This window comes from Ranitomeya variabilis, chromosome 2, assembly GCF_051348905.1.
Source record: "Ranitomeya variabilis isolate aRanVar5 chromosome 2, aRanVar5.hap1, whole genome shotgun sequence".
Taxonomy (NCBI): domain Eukaryota; kingdom Metazoa; phylum Chordata; class Amphibia; order Anura; family Dendrobatidae; genus Ranitomeya; species Ranitomeya variabilis.
Genome location: NC_135233.1, coordinates 183,540,799 through 183,563,833, shown reverse-complemented (window position 1 = coordinate 183,563,833; position 23,035 = coordinate 183,540,799). Strand labels below are relative to the sequence as shown.

General features: G+C 45.8%; 1 protein-coding gene and 1 long non-coding RNA gene across 2 annotated transcripts in view; one reads left to right on the top strand and one right to left on the bottom strand.

The window, feature by feature from the left end:
- The window catches only part of GNPAT (glyceronephosphate O-acyltransferase), a 229,774-nt gene that overhangs the window by 181,453 nt on the left and 25,286 nt on the right, over positions 1–23,035 (top strand). The window contains exon 13 of the mRNA XM_077283278.1: positions 14,191–14,290. Within this exon, the coding sequence (XP_077139393.1) occupies positions 14,191–14,290 (100 nt within the window). The remainder of the gene's footprint in view (positions 1–14,190; positions 14,291–23,035) is intronic.
- LOC143804815 (uncharacterized) overlaps positions 1–23,035 on the bottom strand; it is a 97,876-nt gene that overhangs the window by 63,373 nt on the left and 11,468 nt on the right. The window lies entirely within an intron of this gene.

Here is a 23,035-nt window from a genome sequence, read left to right as displayed (position 1 = left end):
TGCCATAAACTGAGACAATATCCTGAGAAGTAAAAGTAAGTACCCGAAGCAAATAGGACGCTTTTATATGCATCCTGAATAGGACCTGTGAACATACATGCCCAATGAGCACACTGCGACTAATGAATACATGAACGCCAGTATTGCCACAAATGTTAAAAATGTAAAAGTCAGTTAGCAGTTTTTGATCAAAGAGGGCAAAAGCCATCCAGCCACATTAAACTGTTCCTTTTAATATGGATGGTCCCTAGCCACTGAATGTCCAACTTTTCCATGTGCCAAAACAGCCTCATGTGAATGAGGAGTGAAAATAAAACCAGGCATAGGTCGAACTTAAAACCTTATATGGAAAAGATGGGTGGATAAGGGTGCTGGGCCTTGGTGTGGCCCATACAACCTGATAGACAAAAAGAGAAAAAATAGCAGCTGCTATTGCACAAATATTCTATGTGGCCAATATACTAACATATATGTACATGATGCGTCCACACACTGCGACTAATGAGTACATGAACTCCAATATGGCTAAAAACATTGAAAACGTAAATGGTACTTAGTTAGCATTTTTCAGTCAAAGTACAAAAGCCAACCAACCACATCAAGGTGACTTTTTAATATGGTTGGTCCCTAACTATAATGTTTACATTTGTTTGAGGGATGTCCAGTTTGTATATTTGTTTGAGGGACGTCCATTTCTAGGTAATTTCACTATTGTACCACATTGAAGCCACTTCTTGATGACTATCTTCAGTGTTCGATGATATATAGACCTACACAGACCTCCTCCTCAACATCACATCTCTCCTACTAAAACATGAAACAAGCCACCCACTCTCCTTCTCCCACCTGCTCTCTCTCTCTCTGCTTCTCCTCACTGCTGGCTACATACCTCCCAATCCTGAACCCCCACAGTTAATATCTCCCATTATTTCCCCCTCCTATCACTCCCAACCCAATATAAACACCCGAAATCTCACCTACTTCAAACCCATGCCCTTGACACCCACCACCCTGCTCTCTCTCTCTTGCTCTCTCTCTCTCTCTCTCTGGATCACTCTAGAATGCCCACTCCGTCTGCAATAAACTCCATGTGATTCACGACCTCCTTACCTCTCGCATTTTTTCCTTCCTGGGCCTCACTGATACATGGCTGACACCCTCCGACACAGCCTCCCCTGCTGCGCTAAGTTAGGACGGGCTCCACTTCACCCACACTCCTCGCCCTGGCAACAGACACGGTGGAGGAGTAGGCCTTCTCCTTTCTTCCAACTGTACTTTTAACCCAATTCCACCTCTTCCCTCCCTTATCCTCCCCTCTTTTGAAGTCCAGTCTTTCCGCATCTACTCTTCCTCCAACCTCCAAGTGGCCGTCATATACCGACCTCCAGGCCCGATCTCTGCCTTTATTGACCAGTTCTCCACCTGGCTTCTTCACTTTCTCTCCGGTGACATTCCCATTATCTTCATGGGTGACTTCATCATCTCCATTGACATCCACCAGTCAGCAGCTTACAAACTGCTGTTGCCCACTTTATCTTTTGGACTTTCTCAGTGGTCCTCCTCAGCCACCCACACAGACGGACATACGTTAGACCTGGTCTTTACCCGTCTCTACTCCCTATCTAACTTCACAACCTCTCCCTCTATCTGACCACCATCTACTCACATTCTCATCACTGTCCTCCTCACCTGTCACCCATGTCCACCAAATTTGCACCCCCGCAGAAACCTCGCACATGTACACTGCATGCAGAATTATTAGGCAAGTTGTTTTTTGGATCACATGATACTTTTTATACATGTTGTCCTACTCCAAGCTGTTCAGGCTTGAGAGCCATCTACCAATTAAGTAAATCAGGTGATGTGCATCTCTGTAATAAGGAGGGGTGTTGTCTACTGACATCTACACCCTATATATATAAGGTGTGCTTAATTATTAGGCAACTAGATGGTGGCCCGATTCTAACGCATCGGGTATTCTAGAATACACATGTCTACGTAGTATATTGCCCAGTGACATAGTATATTGCCCAGTGACGTAGTATATTGCCCAGTTACGTAGTATATTGCCCAGTGACGTAGTATATTGCACAGCCACGTAGTATATTGCTCAGTTACGTAGTATATTGCACAGCCACGTAGTATATTGCCCAGTTACGTAGTATATTGCCCAGTGACGTAGTATATTGCCCAGTTACGTAGTATATTGCCCAGTGACGTAGTATATTGCCCAGCCACGTAGTATATTGCCCAGTTACGTAGTATATTGCCCAGTGACATAGTATACATCACAGAGCCACGTATTATATTGCACAGCGACGTAGTATACAGCACAGAGCCACGTAGTATATTGCCCAGCCACGTAGTATATTGCCCAGCCACGTATGTCACAGGTTAAAAAATAAAAAATAAACATATACTCACCTTCCGAGGGGCCCCTTGTAGTTCTGTCGCCTGTGTTCGGTTCAGGCGGCAGCTTCCGGTCCGAGGGTGTGATGACGTCGCGGTCACATGACCGTGACGTCACGGCAGGTCCTTCTCACGCAGGCGCGCAGGGCCTGCGATGACGTCGCGGTCACATGACTGTGACGTCATAGCAGGTCCTTCTCGCGCAGAGCCTGTGATGATGTCGCGGTCACATGACCGTGACGTCATGGCAGGTCCTTGTCGCACACCAACCTTAGCACCGGAACCTGCCGCTTGCATGGACCGGTCACCGGAGCGTCGGAAAGGCGGCGGAAGGTGAGTATATAATGATTTGTTATTGTTTTATTATTATTTTTAACATTAGATGTTTTTACTATTGAGGCTGCATAGGCAGCCTCAATAGTAAAAACTTGGTCACACAGGGTTAGTAGCGGCGGTAACGGAGTGAGTTACCCGCGGCATAACGCGGTCTGTTACCGCTGGCATTAACCCTGTGTGAGCCTTGACTGCGGGGAGTATGGAGTGGGCGCCGGGCAGTGACTGCAGGGGAGTAGGGAGGGACTAATCGGACTGTGCCCGTCGCTGATTGGTCGCGGCAGCCATGACAGGCAGCTGGTGTGACCAATCAGCGAATGAATATCCGTGACAGAAGTTGCCAACAGAAAGACGGAAGTATCCCTTAGACAATTATATATATATAGACTTTCTTTCCTTTGGCAAAATGGGTCAGAAGAGAGATTTGACGGGCTTTGAAAAGTCCAAAATTGTGAGATGTCTTGCAGAGGGATGCAGCAGTGTTGAAATTGCCAAACTTTTGAAGCGTGATCACCGAACAATCAAGCGTTTCAAGAAGCGTGTTGGGCAAAAAAGGCGCAAAATAACTGCCCATGAATTGAGAAAAATTAAGCGTGAAGTTGCCAAGATGCCATTTGCCACCAGTTTTGCCATATTTCAGAGCTGCAACGTTACTGGAGTAACAAAATGGTTCCTCATAAAATGTGATATCTGCAGGGAAGGAAACCAGTACACCTCTCGGAACAGTGTCTGGGAGGCTGTGTGGCTGCTACACGCAATGTTGATCGTAAACAGATCAAGCAACTGACAGAATCTATGGATGGAAGGCTGTTGAGTGTCATCATAAAGAAAGGTGGCTATATTGGTCACTAATTTTTTTTGGTTTTGTTTTTGCATGTCAGAAATGTTTATTTCTAAATTTTGTGCAGTTATATTGGTTTACCTGGTGAAAATAAACAAGTGATATAACAAGTTATATTTGTTTTTTTATTAAGTTGCCTAATAATTCTGCACAGTAATAGTTACCTGCACAAACAGAGATCCTCCTAAGATAGCCAAATCTAAAAAAAACCCACTCCAACTTCCAAAAATATTAAGCTTTGATATTTATGAGTCTTTTGGGTTGATTGAGAACATAGTTGTTGATCAATAATAAAAATAATCCTCTAAAATACAACTTGCCTAATAATTCTGCACGCAGTGTAGACACCCGCACACACTCTGACTCTATTCTACCGGTGTCATCCATATCTTCACTCCACAACACAGACACTGCAACTGGTTTCTACAATGTCACTCTTGCATCAGCTATCGACTCGGTCGCACCTCTCATGCATAGCAGACTGCGACTAATCAATAGACAACCTTGGCACAATAACATCACTAAAGAGCTTCGGCAAGTATCCAGAATTGCAGAGTGGCATTGGAAGAAAACTCATTTGCAAGATGACGTCACCACATTCAATCAAGCACCACTCGCATTCAGATCAGCTCTCACCTCTGCTAAACAGGCCTACTTTACATCCCTCATATCTTCCGTATCCCACAACCCCAAACAGTTGTTCAATGCTTTTAACTCCCTCCTCTGCCCACCACTGCCCCCTCCAACTTCCCTAATCTCTGCCAAGGACTTTGCCACGCACTTCAAGAACAAGATAGACCAAACAAGGCAAGTCTTTATTGTCCGACCACCACAACTCCTTTGTATACCAGGTCAATGCCCAAACCCCATAACTTCACTCTCCAAAATCACTGAAAAAAAGCTTGCTCACCTCCTCTCCAAATCAGACCTCACCACTTGTGCATTTGACCCCATTCCACCGCCTCCCCAACCTCACCACCACACTGATCCCATCCCTAAGCCATCTCTTCAACCTATTACTAACTTCTGGTACCTTCCCCTCTGCTTTCAAACATGCCGCAATCACACCTATCCTCAAAAAGCTATCCCTTGACCCGAGCGCTATGTCCAGTTATCACCCCATATCTCTGATTCTATTTGCTTCTAAACGCCTTGAGCAGCATGTCCACGCTGAACTTTCCTCTCACTTTGCATCTAATTTGCTCTTCGACAACCTACAATCTGGCTTCCGTCCCCACCATTCCACTGAGACAGCCCTGACCAAACTTACTAATGACTTATAGCCAAAGCTAACAGACAATTCTCTATACTCCTTCTTCTTGACCTGTCCTTTGATTTTGACACAATTGACCACTGCCTCCTACTATAGATCCTCTCTTTCTTTGGTGTCAAAGACCTTGCCCTATCCTGGATCCCCTCATACCTCATCAACTGCACATTTAGCATTTCCTACTCCCATACTATCTCCTCATCTCGCTCACTCTCTGTTGGTGTCCCTCAAGGCTCTATCCTAGGACCCCTTCTCTTCTCAATCTATACCCTTGGCCTGGGACAACTCATAACGTCCTATGGCTTCCAGTACCATCTATATGCTGATGACACTCAGATCTACCTCTGGCCCAAATTTCACCTCTCTGCTGTCCAGAATCCCAGAGTGTCTATCAGCCATATCCTCCTTCTTCTCCTCTCGCTTCCTCAAGCTCAATGTTGACAACTCTGAACTAATTCTCTTTCCTCCATCTCGTATATGTTCCCTACCTGATCTATGTATCACAATAAATTACCTCACACTTTCGTTGACTCTGCCCTGTCCTTCAAACCACACATCCAAGCTGTCGGCACCTCCTGTCGCTTCCAGCGTATAAAAATTTCCACAATGCGTCCTTTCCTCAACCCTCGCTCTACCAAAATTAATGTGCATGCCCTAATCTCCCGCCTCGACTACTGCAACATCCTCCTCTGTGGCCTACCTTCTAACACTCTCGCACCTCTCCTGTCCGTCCTTTAAGGTACCGTTACACTAAACGACTTGCCAACGATCACGACCAGCGATACGACCTGCGATACGACCTGGCCGTGATCGTTGGTAAGTCGTTGTGTGGTCGCTGGGGAGCTGTCACACAGACAGCTCTCTCCAGCGACCAACGATCAGGGGAACGACTTCGGCATCGTTGAAACTGTCTTCAACGATGCCGAAGTCCCCCTGCAGCACCCGGATAACCAGGGTAAACATCGGGTTACTAAGCGCAGGGCCGCGCTTAGTAACCCGATATTTACCCTGGTTACCATTGTAAAAGTAAAAAAAAAAACACTACATACTCACATTCTGATGTCTGTCACGTCCCCCGCCGGCGTCCACAAGGTTAAAACTGCTTTCGGCAAGAGCGCTGCTAATATGCATGCGCTGCTGCCGAGAGCTTCCCTGCACTGACTGTGTCAGCGCCGGCAGTAACAGCGGTGATGTCACCGCTGTGCTCTGCTTTACGGCCGGCACTGACACAGTCAGTGCAGGGAAGCTCTCGGCAGCAGCGCATGCATATTAGCAGCGCTCCTGCCGAAAGCAGTTTTAACCCTGTGGACGCCGGGGGACGTGACAGACATCAGAATGTGAGTATGTACTGTTTTTTTTTTTTACTTTTACAATGGTAACCAGGGTAAATATCGGGTTACTAAGCGCGGCCCTACGCTTAGTAACCCGATATTTACCCTGGTTACAAGTGAACACATCGCTGGATCGGTGTCACACACGCCGATCCAGCGATGACAGCGGGTGATCAGCGACCAAAAAAAGGTCCTGATCATTCCCATCGACCAACGATCTCCCAGCAGGGGCCTGATCGTTGGTCGCTGTAATACATAACGAGATTGTTAGCGGGATCTTTGCTACGTCACCAAAAGCGTGACGTTGCAACGATATCGTTAACGATATCGTTATGTGTGACTCAGCCTTAACTCTGCTGCCCGATTAATTAATCTCTCTCCTCGCTACACTCCTGCTTCCCCTCTTTGCAAATCCCTTCACTGGCTCCCAATTTCCCAGCGTATCCAGTTTAAACTACTAACACTGACCTACACACTTATTCGCTCCTCACCCAATCGCCTCCAAGATTTCTCCCGAATATCCCCCATCCTCTGGAATTTTTTGCCCCATCACATCCGATTATCCACCACATTTCAATCCTTCAAACGGAGCCTGAAAACCCATCTCTTCAAAAAAGCTTACAACCTGTAATGACCATGCTGCCACCTCAACACCATCAGAGCTGCAGCAACCCCCAACCTACTGTCTCCTCCCCCATAATCCTGTTAAATGGAAGCCCGCAAGGGCAGGGTCCTCGCATCTCTGTATCAGTCTATCATTGTTACTTTGTTTACTGAAAGTAATATCTGTATTTTGATGTAACCCCTTCTCAAGTACAGCACCATGGAATCAATGGTGTTATATATATAAATAAATAATAATAATAACAATATATCATGCCTGGAAATTGTTTGTATCCTTCCCTTCACTGATAACTATCAAAAGTGAGATCCCATTGCTGTGTTGTAAAGGTACCTTCACACGAAACGACTTTGTAACGATATCGCTAGCGATCCGTGACGTTGCAGCGTCCTCGCTAGCGATATCGTTTAGTTTGACACGCAGCAGCGATCAGGATCCTGCTGTGATGTCGCTGGTCGCTGAATAAAGTCCAGAACTTTATTTGGTCGTCCGATCGCTGTGTATCGTTGTGTTTGAAAGCAAAAGCAACGATACCAGCGATGTTTTACACTGGTAACCAGGGTAAACATCGGGTTACCAAGCGCAGGGCCGCGCTTAGTAACCCGATGTTTACCCTGGTTACCAGCGTAAAAGTAAAAAAAACAAACAGTACATGCTCACCTGCGCGTCCCCCAGCGTCTGCTTCCTGACACTGACTGAGCGCCGGCCCTAAAGTGAAAGTGAAAGCACAGCGGTGACGTCACCGCTGTGCTGTTAGGGCCGGAGCTCAGTCAGTGTCAGGAAGCAGACGCTGGGGGACGCGCAGGTGAGTATGTAGTGTTTGTTTTTTTACTTTTACGCTGGTAACCAGGGTAAACATCGGGTTACTAAGCGCGGCCCTGCGCTTAGCAACCCGATGTTTACCCTGGTTACCCGGGGACCTCGGCATCGTTGGTCGCTGGAGAGCGGTCTGTGTGACAGCTCCCCAGCGATCAAACAGCGACGCTGCAGCGATCGGCATCGTTGTCGCTATCGCTGCAGCGTCGCTTCGTGTGAAGGTACCTTAAGTTGTTTTCGCACCATCGCTTTGCTGTAAAAATCAACTAAGAAAATGTCAGGAAAGTCCAGGATCCTAGAACAGCTAAACTTTTTATAGAATGAATAGGAATCACTGTAAATGATAGCAGCTACATACTGACTACTATTTACCATGAGTTTAAAAGTGATTGGCTCATTCTGCTCACAACCACAATCCCAATTATAATAGGGTATTCACACTTATTCAAACACATATGATACATACAAAAATGTGGATTATATAAGCCCCAAATAGGGTAAACATATAATGAAGAAAATTTGTTAAAAAAAATATAGCAAATGTTATTACATGTCAACAATGACAGTAAAATTGCACAGAAACTGAAGTTGATAAATGGTCATTGGTGAAGACGCAAAAGCAGGCAAAGCATTAAGACTGAGAACAGTGACCCTGTACAGCCCCCCGATGAAGCCCACGTGAAATGCGCGCCCGGGATGTGGTCACACAGGGACAAAGTTGCATGGGCGAGCGTTGGTTACTGTATGTACTGCTGCTTTCTGTATGTTTTGTCTTTTTATCAGGGTTACTGCTCCCAGTATTAATGTTACTACTGTATGTGCTGCGTGCACCACATGAAGTTTGTATTTAAATTGAGGTTATAATTGTGGATATAAATATAGTCTCTACATATATGGATGCATTTGTAACGAAACAAGTCTTGGTGTAATTTTTTTTTTTTACATGATAAAATTCTGTAATTTTAACAACGGTGTGTAGACTTCTTATATGCACAATATATTAAGCTCTTTCTGTGTCTAATTTTGCAAAAGATAAAACAAGACTTTAAAGAAGATTGTCAACCCCAAAACCCAGTTACAACTAATACGATAGGCATGATTTGTGTCCCATATATGACCATTGTTTAGTTTTCTTAGCTTTAAACCTCTTGCAAATGTGGGTGGTGGGAGCCACCTTGTCACATGCTAACCTCTCACCATTCTGCTTCGCTCCCTGTGCTGACTGACAGCGCTGTGTGAACTGGCTCCTCAGTGGGGAGCACTCACACTCCAGGCGGCACAGTCCCATTTCAGAAGTCAAGCAGGTGCCCACACATCCACCTTCCCGATCAGCTCTGGACGTTCCAGCTGATTTGTGTAAACAGAGTTGTGGCGCAGACAGAAGCCCTTTAATACCTATCTTTAACCCCTTCATGACCCAGCCTATTTTGGCCTTAATGACCTTGCCGTTTTTTGCAATTCTGACCAGTGTCCCTTTATCAGGTAATAACTCAGGAACGCTTCAACGGATCCTAGCGATTCTGAGATTGTTTTTTCGTGACATATTGGGCTTCATGTTAGTGGTAAATTTAGGTCGATAATTTCTGAGTTTATTTGTGAAAAAAACGGAAATTTGGCAAAAATTTTGAAAATTTCGCAATTTTAACATTTTGAATTTTTATTCTGTTAAACCAGAGAGTTATGTGACACAATATAGTTAATAAATAACATTTCCCACATGTCTACTTTACATCAGCACAATTTTGGAAACAAATTTTTTTTTTGCTAGGAAGTTATAAGGGTTAAAATTTGACCAGTGATTTCTCATTTTTACAACAAAATTTACAAAACCATTTTTTTTAGGGACCACCTCACATTTGAAGTCAGTTTGAGGGTTCTATATGGCTGAAAATACCCAAAAGTGACACCATTCTAAAAACTGCACCCCTCAAGGTGCTCAAAACCACATTCAAGAAGTTTATTAACCCTTCAGGTGTTTCACAGCAGCAGAAGCAACATGGAAGTAAAAAATGAACATTTAACTTTTTAGTCACAAAAATGATATTTTAGCGAAATTTTTTTTATTTTCCCAAGGGTAGAAGGAGAAACTGGACCACGGACGTTGTTGTCCAATTTGTCCTGAGTACGCTGATACCTCATATGTGGGGGTAAACCACTGTTTGGGCGCACGGCAGGGCTCGGAAGGGAAGGAGCGCCATTTGACTTTTTCAATGAAAAATTGGCTCCAATCTTTAGCGGACACCATGTCGCGTTTGGAGAGCCCCCGTGTGCCTAAACATTGGAGCTCCCCCACAAGTGACCCCATTTTGGAAACTAGACCCCCCAAGGAACTTATCTAGAAGCATAGTGAGCACTTTAAACCCCCAGGTGCTTCACAAATTGATCCGTAAAAATGAAAAAGTACTTTTTTTTCACAAAAAAATTATTTTAGCCTCAATTTTTTCATTTTCACATGGGCAACAGGATAAAATGGATCCTAAATTTTGTTGAGCAATTTCTTCTGAGTACACCAATACCTCACATGTGGGGGTAAACCACTGTTTGGGCACATGGTAAGGCTCGGAAGGGAAGGAGCGCCATTTGACTTTTTGAATGAAAAATTATCTCCATCGTTAGCGGACACCATGTCGCGTTTGGAAAGCCCCTGTGTGCCTAAACATTGGAGCTCCTCCACAAGTGACCCCATTTTGGAAACTAGACCCCCCAAGGAACTCATCTAGAGGCATAGTGAGCACTTTAAACCCCCAGGTGCTTCACAAATTGATCCGCAAAAATGAAAAAGTACTTTTTTTTCACACAAAATTTCTTTTAGCCTCAATTCTTTCATTTTCACATGGGCAACAGGATAAAATGGATCCTAAAATTTGTTGGGCAATTTCTCCTGAGTATGCCGATACCTCATATGTGGGGGTAAACCACTGTTTGGGTGCACGGCAAGGCTCGGAAGGGGAGGCGTGCCATTTGACTTTTTGAATGGAAAATTAGCTCCAATCGTTAGCGGACACCATGTCGCGTTTGGAGAGCCCCTGTGTGCCTAAACATTGGAGCTCCCCTACAAGTGACCCCATTTTGGAAACTAGACCCCCCAAGGAACTTATCTAGATGCATAGTGAGCACTTATAACCCCCAGGTGCTTCACAGAAGTTTATAACGCAGAGCCGTGAAAATAAAAAAATAATTTTTCTTTCCTCAAAAATGATTTTTAGCCCAGAATTTTTTATTTTCCCAAGGGTAATAGGAGAAATTGGACCCCAAATGTTGTTGTCCAGTTTGTCCTGAGTACGATGATACCCCATATGTGGGGGTAAACCACTGTTTGGGCGCACGGCAGGGCTCGGAAGGGAAGGCACGCCCATTTGGCTTTTTGAATGGAAAATTAGCTCCAATCATTAGCGGACACCATGTCGCGTTTGGAGAGCCCCTGTGTGCCTAAACATTGGAGCTCCCGCACAAGTGACCCCATTTTGGAAACTAGACCTCCCAAGGAACTAATCTAGATGTGTGGTGAGCACTTTGAACCCCCAAGTGCTTCACAGAAGTTTATAACGCAGAGCCATGAAAATAAAAAATAATTTTTCTTTTCTCAAAAATGATTTTTTAGCCCACAATTTTTTATTTTCCCAAGGGTAATAGGAGAAATTGGACCCCAAAAGTTGTTTTCCAGTTTCTCCTGAGTACGATGATACCCCATATGTGGGGGTAAACCACTGTTTTGGCACACGTCGGGGTTCGGAAGGGAAGTAGTGACGTTTTGAAATGCAGACTTTGATGGAATGCTCTGCGGGCATCAGGTTGCGTTTGCAGAGCCCCTGATGTGCCTAAACAGTAGGAACTCCCCACAAGTGACTCCATTTTGGAAACTAGACCCCCAAGGGAACTTATCTAGATGTGTGGTGAGCACTTTGAACCCCCAAGTGCTTCACAGAAGTTATAACGCAGAGCCGTGAAAATAATAAATGTGTTTCCTTTCCTCAAAAATATTTTTTTAGCCCAGAATTTTTTATTTTTACAAGAGTAACAGGAGAAATTGGACCCCAAAAGTTGTTGTCCAGTTTCTCCTGAGTACGCTGATACCCCATATGTGGGGGTAAACCACTGTTTGGGCACACGTCAGGGCTCGGAAGGGAAGTAGTGACATTTGAAATGCAGACTTTGATGGAATGGTCTGCGGGCGTCACATTGCATTTGCAGAGCCCCTGATGTGCCTAAACAGTAGAAACACCCCACAAGTGACCCCATTTTGGAAACTAGACCCCCCAAGGAACTTATCTAGATGTGTGGTGAGCACTTTCAGCCCCCAAGTGCTTCACAGAAGTTTATAACGCAGAGCCGTGAAAATAAAAAATAATTGTTCTTTCCTCAAAAATTATGTTTTAGCAAGTAATTTTTTATTTTTGCAAGGGTAACAGGAGAAATTGGACCCCAACAGTTGTTGCCCAGTTTGTCCTGAGTACGCTGGTACCCCAAATGTGGGGGTAAACCACTGTTTGGGCGCACGTCGGGGCTTGGAAGGGCGGGAGCACCATTTGACTTTTTGAACGCAAGATTGGCTGGAATCAATGGTGGCGCCATGTTGCGTTTGGAGACCCCTGATGTGCCTAAACAGTGGAAACCCCTCAATTCTAACTTCAACACTAACGCCAACACACCCCTAATCCTAATCCCAACTGTAGCCATAACCCTAACCACAACCCTAACCGCAACACAACCGTAACCCTAATTCCAACCCTAATCCTAACCCTAATCCCAACCGTAACCCTAATCCCAACCCTAACCACAACTGTAACCCCAACACACCCCTAACCCTATCCGTAACCCTAACCACAAGCCTAATCTTAACCCTATTTCAAACCCTAGCCCTAATTCCAACCCTAACTCTAATTCCAACCCTAACCCTAAGGCTATGTGCCCACGTTGTGGATTCGTGTGAGATTTTTCCGCACGATTTTTGAAAAATCTGCAGGTAAAAGGCACTGCGTTTTGCCTGCGGATTTACAGCAGATTTCCAGTGTTTTTTTGTGCGGATTTCACCTGCGGATTCCTATTGAGGAACAGGTGTAAAACGCTGCGGAATCCGCACAAAGAATTGACATGCTGCGGAAAATACAATGCAGCGTTTCTGCACGGAATTTTCCGCACCATGGGCACAGCGGATTTGGTTTTCCTTAGGTGTACATGGTACTGTAAACCTGATGGAAAACTGCTTCGAATTCGCAGCGGCCAATCCGCTGCGGATCCGCGGCCAATCCGCTGCCAATCCGCTGCGGATCCGCGGCCAATCCGCTGCCAATCCGCTGCGGATCCGCGGCCAATCCGCTGCGGATCCGCGGCCAATCCGCTGCGGATCCGCGGCAAATCCGCTGCGGATCCGCTGCAGATCCGCGGCCAATCCGCTGCCCATCCGCTGCCGATCCGCGGCCGATCCGCGGCCAATCCGCTGCCAATCCGCTGCGGATCCGCGGCCAATCCGCTGCGGAACCGCGACAAATCCGCTGCGGATCTGCTGCGGATCCGCGGCCGATCCGCTGCCCATCCGCTGCGGATCCGCGGCCGATCCGCTGCGGATCCGCTGCGGATCCGCGGCCGATCCGCTGCCGATCCGCGGCCGATCCGCTGCCGATCCGCGGCCGATCCGCTGCCGATCCGCGGCCGATCCGCTGCGGATCCGCGGCCGATCCGCTGCGGATCCGCGGCCGATCCGCTCTGTGTGCACATGCCATAACCCTACCCCTAACCCTAACCCTACCCGTAACCCTAACCCTACCCATAACCCTAACCCTAGTGGAAAAAGAAAAAAATATATTTTCTTTATTTTATTATTGTTCCTACCTATGGGGGTGATAAAGGGGGGGGGGGTTATTTATTATTTTTTTATTTTGATCGCTGTGGTAGAACCTACCACAGCGATCAAAATGTACCTGTAACGAATCTGCCAGCCTGCAGATTCGGCGGGCGTACTGAGCATGCGCCCGCCATTTTCCAAGATGGCGGCGCCCAGCGAGGAGACGGCCGGACACCGGGAGGATCGGTAAGTATGAGGGGGTGGTGGGGGGGGGGATCGGAGCACAGGGGGGGGGAGTGGACAGGAGCACGGGGGAGCGAACAGGGGGACGGAGGGGGGTACCTGACATAACGGAGGACTGGGGAGGAGATCGGGGGCGGTGGGGGGGGCCAGTACATGATTTCCAGCCATGGCAAATGCTATTGCAGCATCGGCCATGGCTGGATTGCAATATTTCACCATTTTCATAGGTGAAATATTGCAAATTGCTCTGATTGGCTGTTGCACTTTCAACAGCCAATCAGAGCGATCGTAGCCACGTGGGGGCAAAGCCACCCCCCCTAGGCTGAAGTACAACTCCCCCTCTCCCTGCAGATCGGGTAAAATAGGAATTAACCCTTTCACCCGATCTGCAGGGACGCGATCCCTCCATGACGCATACGCTGCGTCATAGGTCGGGAAGGCACAGACTTTCATGACGCAGCGTATGCGTCAAAGGTCGGGAAGGGGTTAAGTGGACAAAATGATGTTGCAATGTAAAGTAAGTATTTTCTTCATATGTTACAGCTAGCCTTTATGTACTTGGCCCAGGAGGTAACCGGAGACTTGACAGAAAAGCAGTATGTATCTGGCGTGAGAAGTTTTGTCACACAAAGGATTCTGACAGGTGAGCACTTTTAATCTCATGATATCAGTCCCATGGAGAACACCGCAGAGCTCTGATCTCACATGATTTTTTGTTTGTGAAAATTGTGTTTAACATTAACCCCTTCTCGTCATGCTCCATGTATGTACTGTTCTGCCACAATGCGAAGTACATATACGGCGCTGCCATTTCCGGTCATCGTACGGTGACAGTTAACATGGCTGCTGTCTCTGACATCGCCCACGTCGGCAAGCACTTTGATTGGCTGGTCAAAATTGTTCAGCCAATCACAGCCATGTCCCTATAAAGTTGAGGGGAAAAAAACAACGTGACATGCTGTGATTGGTTCTGTCTGTGATCGCGACCTCACCTCGGCTGATTGCCCCCTTTGGCGCCGATTGGTCAGTAACTATCGATCAGCCAATCAGCAGCAAAGGGGTAATCTAAAATAGCGATCACCACTTTGCACGTCAGAGTTAGCATGCAAAGCGGTTGTATATCCCCCTGTGTTACCTGAGATAAAGAAATTCATTGGTGGCCTGGCCAGTGCAATCTGTCTCCTGTGCTGTGCTGTGTGTTCTGGCTGCTGTGTGACTTATCTGTGATCACAGCAGCAGTTCCCCAATCCCTGTTTACCCCCCATCACCCCACCCAGAATCACACCCAATTGTATTTTTGGAGCACATTTTTGTGCTTTTTCATGTGCGCTGCGTCCTATGCTGAGCACTTGTGTGTTGTGAATTTGCTTTTTGCTCCCTCTAGTGGTTACTAGTTTTTTGACTCTGGTTTTTCTGTCATTCCTGTTATCCGCACCTGGGTCGTTAGTTAGGGGTGTTGCTATATAAGCTCCCTGGACCTTCAGTTCAATGCCTGGCAACGTAGTTATCAGAGCTAGTCTGCTGTGCTCTTGTCTACTGATCCTGGTTCCAGTTTTATCAGCTAAGTCTGCCTTTTGCTTTTTGCTATTTGTTTTGGTTTTGTATTTTTGTCCAGCTTGTTCCTAATCTGTGTCCTGACCTTTGCTGGAAGCTCTAGGGGGCTGGTGTTCTCCCCCCGGACCGTTAGACGGTTCGGGGGTTCTTGAATTTCCAGTGTGGATTTTGATAGGGGTTTTGTTGACCATATAAGTTACCTTTCTTTATTCTGCCTATCAGTTAGCGGGCCTCTCTGTGCTAAACCTGGTTCATTTCTGTGTTTGTCATTTCCTCTTACCTCACCGTTATTATTTGTGGGGGGCTTCTATCCAGCTTTGGGGTCCCCTTCTCTGGAGGCAAGAAAGGTCTTTTGTTTTCCTCTACTAGGGGTAGCTAGATTCTCCGGCTGGAGCGTGTCATCTAGAATCAACGTAGGAATGATCCCCGGCTACTTCTAGTGTTGGCGTTAGGAGTAGATATATGGTCAACCCAGTTCCCACTGCCCTATGAGCTGGATTTTTGTATTCTGCAGACTTCCACGTTCCTCTGAGACCCTCGCCATTGGGGTCATAACAGTTTGCCAGGCCAGTATTAAATGTTTAATGCATTGCAGAAGAGGGATTATAAGAAAGAAGATTCTGAGTTTTTTTTGTTTTTTTTTTCTTCTTCCCCTTTACCTCAGAGTGGCTATGCTTGCTGCAGACATGAATGTCCAGACCTTGATTACAAGTGTGGACCAGCTGGCTACTCGTGTGCAGGGCATACAAGACTATGTTATCAGAAATCCTAGGTCAGAACCTAAAATACCGATTCCTGAACTGTTTTCCGGAGACAGGTTTAAGTTTAGGAATTTTGTGAATAATTGTAAATTGTTTTTGTCCCTGAGACCCTGTTCATCTGGAGACTCTGCTCAGCAAGTAAAAATTGTAATTTCGTTCTTACGGGGCGACCCTCAGGATTGGGCTTTTTCGCTGGCGCCAGGAGATCCGGCATTGGCTGATATTGATGCGTTTTTTCTGGCGCTCGGTTTACTTTATGAGGAACCCAATCTTGAGATTCAGGCAGAAAAAGCCTTGCTGGCTATGTCTCAGGGGCAGGACGAGGCTGAAGTGTATTGCCAAAAATTTCGGAAATGGTCCGTGCTGACACATTGGAACGAGTGTGCACTGGCCGCTAATTTTAGAAATGGCCTTTCTGAAGCCATTAAAAATGTTATGGTGGGTTTTCCCATTCCCACAGGTCTGAATGATACTATGGCACTGGCTATTCAAATTGACCGGCGGTTGCGGGAGCGCAAAACCGCAAATTCCCTCATGGTGTTGTCTGAACAGACACCTAATTCGGTGCAATGTGATAGAAAAACCGCAAATTCCCTCATGTTGTTGTCTGAACAGACACCTGATTTAATGCAATGTGATAGAATCCTGACTAGAAATGAGCGGAAAATTCATAGACGCCGGAATGGCTTGTGCTACTACTGTGGTGATTCTACACATGTTATCTCAGCATGCTCTAAACGTATAGCTAAGGTTGTTAGTCCTGTCACCGTTGGTAATTTGCAACCTAAATTTATTCTGTCTGTAACTTTGATTTGCTCACTGTCATCTTATCCTGTCATGGCGTTTGTAGATTCAGGTGCTGCCCTGAGTCTTATGGATCTCTCATTTGCTAAGCGCTGTGGTTTTACTCTTGAACCATTAGAAAATCCTATTCCTCTTAGGGGTATTGATGCTACGCCATTGGCAGCAAATAAACCGCAGTATTGGACACAGGTTACCATGTGCATGACTCCTGAACACCGCGAGGTGATACGTTTCCTGGTTTTACATAAAATGCATGATTTGGTTGTTTTAGGGCTGCCATGGTTACAGACCCATAATCCAGTCCTGGACTGGAAGGCTATGTCAGTCTCAAGTTGGGGCTGTCGTGGTATTCATGGGGATTCCCTGCCTGTGTCTATTGCTTCTTCTACGCCTTCGGAAGTTCCGGAGTATTTGTCTGATTATCAGGATGTCTTCAGTGAGTCTGAGTCCAGTGCACTGCCTCCTCATAGGGACTGTGACTGTGCTATAGATTTGATCCCAGGCAGTAAATTTCCTAAGGGAAGACTGTTTAATCTGTCGGTACCTGAGCATACCGCTATGCGTTCATATATCAAGGAGTCTCTGGAGAAAGGACATATTCGTCCGTCTTCTTCCCCTCTTGGTGCGGGATTCTTTTTTGTGGCAAAAAAGGACGGATCTTTGAGACCTTGTATTGATTATCGGCTTTTAAATAAGATCACTGTCAAATTTCAGTATCCTTTACCGCTGTTGTCTGACTTGTTTGCCCGGATTAAAGGTGCCAAGTGGTTCACCAAGATAGACCTTCGTGGTGCGTACAACCTTGTGCGCATTAAACGAGGTGATGAATGGAAAACCGCATTCAATACGCCCGAAGGTCATTTTGAGTACTTGGTGATGCCTTTTGGGCTCTCCAATGCGCCTTCAGTTTTTCAGTCCTTTATACATGACATTTTCCGGAAGTATCTGGATAAATTTTTGATTGTTTATCTGGATGATATTTTGGTTTTTTCTGATAATTGGGATTCGCATGTGGAGCAGGTCAGGTTGGTCTTTAAAATTTTGCGTGAAAATTCTTTGTTTGTCAAGGGCTCAAAGTGTCTCTTTGGTGTACAGAAGGTTCCCTTTTTGGGGTTCATTTTTTCCCCTTCTGCTGTGGAGATGGACCCAGTCAAGGTCCGAGCTATTCTTGATTGGACTCAGCCCTCGTCAGTTAAGAGTCTTCAGAAGTTCTTGGGCTTCGCTAACTTCTACCGTCGTTTTATCGCTAATTTTTCTAGCATTGTGAAACCTTTGACGGATATGACCAAGAAGGGCTCCGATGTAGCTAACTGGGCTCCTGTTGCCGTGGAGGCTTTCCAGGAGTTGAAACGCCGGTTTACTTCGGCGCCTGTTTTGTGCCAGCCCGATGTCTCACTTCCCTTTCAGGTTGAGGTGGATGCTTCAGAGATTGGAGCAGGGGCCGTTTTGTCGCAGAGAGGCCCTGGTTGCTCTGTTATGAAACCTTGTGCCTTTTTCTCTAGGAATTTTTCGCCTGCTGAGCGAAATTATGATGTGGGCAATCGGGAGTTGTTGGCCATGAAATGGGCATTTGAGGAGTGGCGTCATTGGCTCGAGGGTGCTAAGCATCGTGTGGTGGTCCTGACCGATCACAAAAATCTGATGTATCTCGAGTCTGCTAAACGCCTTAATCCGAGACAGGCCCGCTGGTCATTGTTTTTCTCCCGCTTTGATTTTGTTGTCTCGTATTTACCAGGTTCAAAGAATGTGAAGGCCGATGCTCTTTCTAGGAGCTTTGTGCCTGATGCTCCTGGAGTCGCTGATCCTGTTGGTATTCTTAAAGATGGAGTTATCTTGTCAGCTATTTCTCCGGATCTGCGACGTGTGTTGCAGAGATTTCAGGCTGATAGGCCTGAGTCTTGTCCACCGGACAGACTGTTTGTCCCGGATAAGTGGACCAGCAGAGTCATTTCCGAGGTTCATTCCTCGGTGTTGGCAGGTCACCCGGGAATTTTTGGCACCAGAGATCTGGTGGCCAGGTCCTTTTGGTGGCCTTCCTTGTCAAGGGATGTGCGGTCATTTGTGCAGTCCTGTGGGACTTGTGCTCGAGCTAAGCCTTGCTGTTCTCGTGCCAGCGGTTTGCTCTTGCCCTTGCCTGTCCCGAAGAGACCTTGGACACATATCTCCATGGATTTCATTTCTGATCTTCCGCTATCTCAGGGCATGTCCGTTATCTGGGTGATATGTGATCGCTTCTCCAAGATGGTCCATTTGGTTCCTTTGCCTAAGCTGCCTTCCTCTTCCGATCTGGTTCCTGTGTTTTTCCAGAACGTGGTTCGTTTGCACGGCATCCCTGAGAATATTGTGTCAGACAGAGGATCCCAGTTCGTTTCCAGGTTCTGGCGATCCTTTTGTAGTAGGATGGGCATTGATTTGTCGTTTTCGTCTGCTTTCAATCCTCAGACTAATGGACAGACGTAGCGAACCAATCAGACTTTGGAGGCTTATTTGAGGTGTTTTGTCTCTGCTGATCAGGACGATTGGGTGACATTCTTGCCGTTGGCTGAGTTTGCCCTTAATAATCGGGCTAGTTCCGCCACCTTGGTTTCGCCTTTTTTCTGCAACTCTGGTTTCCATCCTCGCTTTTCTTCGGGTCATGTGGAGCCTTCTGACTGTCCTGGGGTGGATTCTGTGGTGGATAGGTTGCAGCGGATCTGGAATCATGTGGTGGACAACTTGAAGTTGTCACAGGAGAAGGCTCAGCGCTTTGCCAACCGCCGCCGCGGTGTGGGTCCCCGACTACGCGTTGGGGATTTGGTATGGCTTTCTTCCCGCTTTGTTCCTATGAAGGTCTCCTCTCCCAAATTTAAACCTCGTTTTATTGGGCCTTACAAGATATTGGAAATCCTTAATCCTGTATCTTTTCGTCTGGATCTTCCTGTGTCGTTTGCTATTCACAATGTATTTCATAGGTCCTTGTTGCGGCGGTACATTGTGCCTGTAGTTCCTTCTGCTGAGCCTCCTGCTCCGGTGTTGGTTGAGGGCGAGTTGGAGTACGTGGTGGAGAAGATCTTGGATTCTCGCCTCTCCAGGCGGAGGCTTCAGTACCTGGTCAAGTGGAAGGGCTATGGTCAGGAGGATAATTCCTGGGTGGTCGCCTCTGATGTTCATGCGGCCGATTTAGTTCGTGCCTTTCATGCCGCTCATCCTGATCGCCCTGGTGGTCGTGGTGAGGGTTCGGTGACCCCTCACTAAGGGGGGGGTACTGTTGTGAATTTGCTTTTTGCTCCCTCTAGTGGTTACTAGTTTTTTGACTCTGGTTTTTCTGTCATTCCTGTTATCCGCACCTGGGTCGTTAGTTAGGGGTGTTGCTATATAAGCTCCCTGGACCTTCAGTTCAATGCCTGACAACATAGTTATCAGAGCTAGTCTGCTGTGCTCTTGTCTACTGATCCTGGTTCCAGTTTTATCAGCTAAGTCTGCCTTTTGCTTTTTGCTATTTGTTTTGGTTTTGTATTTTTGTCCAGCTTGTTCCTAATCTGTGTCCTGACCTTTGCTGGAAGCTCTAGGGGGCTGGTGTTCTCCCCCCGGACCGTTAGACGGTTCGGGGGTTCTTGAATTTCCAGTGTGGATTTTGATAGGGGTTTTGTTGACCATATAAGTTACCTTTCTTTATTCTGCCTATCAGTTAGCGGGCCTCTCTGTGCTAAACCTGGTTCATTTCTGTGTTTGTCATTTCCTCTTACCTCACCGTTATTATTTGTGGGGGGCTTCTATCCAGCTTTGGGGTCCCCTTCTCTGGAGGCAAGAAAGGTCTTTTGTTTTCCTCTACTAGGGGTAGCTAGATTCTCCGGCTGGAGCGTGTCATCTAGAATCAACGTAGGAATGATCCCCGGCTACTTCTAGTGTTGGCGTTAGGAGTAGATATATGGTCAACCCAGTTCCCACTGCCCTATGAGCTGGATTTTTGTATTCTGCAGACTTCCACGTTCCTCTGAGACCCTCGCCATTGGGGTCATAACACTTGTGCCCTTCTCGTGGTCGCAGAGCTCTGATCAGTATTGCTGCTTATCAGAGTTTGCGCCAACGGACTTTTTTTTTATTTTTTAGATATAGTTAGAGTAGTGGACGATCATTTTCTTTTAGAAAAAAAAATACTAGTATACAGTAACTTTATAGGTAGGGAGGTAACGTTTTTCTTTTTAAAAAAAACAAAAATAGCTATCGCTGGGTAACTTCGCTAGCGCATTAGGAGAGCGTGTCCGTGTTAGTGACTTGAGTTTTTCTTTTGCAAAAGAAAAAATAGCACAGAGTAAATTTATAGCTAGGACATTAGTATAGTGACCGTCACTGTAATTTTTTTTTATACAAACTTTTTTTTCTTTTACATCTAGTGATTTTTCTTAATTTTGTTTCTTCTAAGTGTTTCTTCAAAATTTTTACTTTTTCTCTACTTTTTTTCTTTCTATTTTTTTCTCTACTTTTTATAATAAATAGTACCCTTTACACACGACCCACACAATACACGTGTAAAAGCACCACTTACACACACATCCCCAATGTTTTGAAGAATAAAATAAAAATGACCCATTCGGGAAGAAGACACTATTCACCAGAGGAGGCATATTCTTTCCTTGTCTACGACATGAATTCAGGCAGTGAGGAAAATCCCACATTTCTCTATTTTTTTCCTCCTCCTCATCTAGTGAGGAGAGACCCCCAACAAGGCGCCCTATTACCCCTGCAACCCATACAGCAATGGATCCCATATGGACTCCATTCCCCGAAAATTATCAGCCTGTCATTCCAGATTTCATGGGCAGCTCAGGAATTCAATTTGATGTTCAGGCCTCGCTGAAATTGACTTTTTCTAATTCTTTTTGAGCAAAAAAATAATAAATAATATGGTGGCTCAGACAATTTTGTATGCGCATTAATTTTTCACCTAAAATCCCATGTCATCATACACCATGTGGACCCCTGTAAATGTAGCAGAAATTATGACTGCTGCTTATAGGAATAGTAAAAAAAAGTTTCAGTAATACTGGAGTACTGATATTCTCTACAGCACACCGGTATTCCATATGGCCATGACAAGGACATGATTTGAAGTGATTCAAAAATGTTGCATTATAGTGATAATGCGCAGTGTGCTCCCCGAGACTATGCTAACTTTCATCATCTATATAAAATTTGGCCAGTATTTGACCACTTCAGCAGAATATTTGCTGAGGCGTCCAACCCCCAAAGGGACACCTCTGTGGATGAATCTCTGGTTCATTTCAAACGGAGGTTAAAATTCAGAAAATACCTGCCCAGTAAGAAGGCCAGGTACAGAATTAAACAGTACAAGCTGTGCAACAGTACCTCAGGATACACACACAGATTTGGGGTCTACGAAGTGAAGAACACCTAGATTGACACCCCCGAATCCACCCCTATCCTGGGGGTGAGTTGAAAAAATTGTGTGGAAATTGCTTCACCCACTGCTGGATAAGGGTTATCACCTCTACATAGATAACTTTTGCACCAGCATCCCGCTCTTCAAGACCTTCTCTGTCAGAGGAACAGTTGCAAGCGGCAGTGTGCGAAAAGAAATCAGCGAGGCCTCCCTAAGCCGCTAATTAGGCAACTGCTGAGGGCGAAAGCAGAACCCAATTCAGCGACAACATGATGGTAATCAAGTATAAGGACAAGAGGGATGTCCTTATCTTGACCACCATACACCGTGACAACAGCTCCCTCGTCAACTGTCCAAGGTACCACAATACAAGTTCCAAAGCCAGATTGCATCTTTGTTTCTAAAAAGGACATGGGGGGTGTAGATCTCTCAGATCAAGTTCTCAAACCATACAGTGCTATGTGAAAAGCTAAAGTATGGTACAAAAAATTGGCCGTGCACATTATATAGAAGGCACTGTACAATGCTTTTGTGCTGTTTCAATCTGCAAGCAATGTGGGGACCTTCCTTCAATTTCAGGATGTAGTCATCAAGGCCCTAATGTTTGGCACTCAGGAAGGTGAGGATCCAAGTACTTCTAAAACTGATAGCGCCTGTATCATACCAGGTCACCATTTTCTTGGACAGGTTCCTTAAACAACGAAGAAGGGAAGATCACAAAAATTGTTCAGAGTATGCTCCAAGAAGGGAATCTGAAAAGACCCAATTTACCTAGCCTTTACTTGCATTATGGATTGCTTCAAAGTTTACGACACGTCCATAAATTAATAAAAATTTGTTTTTAAGCTGTTATCACAAAACACTTTTATAATCTGATGTACTCCGCACA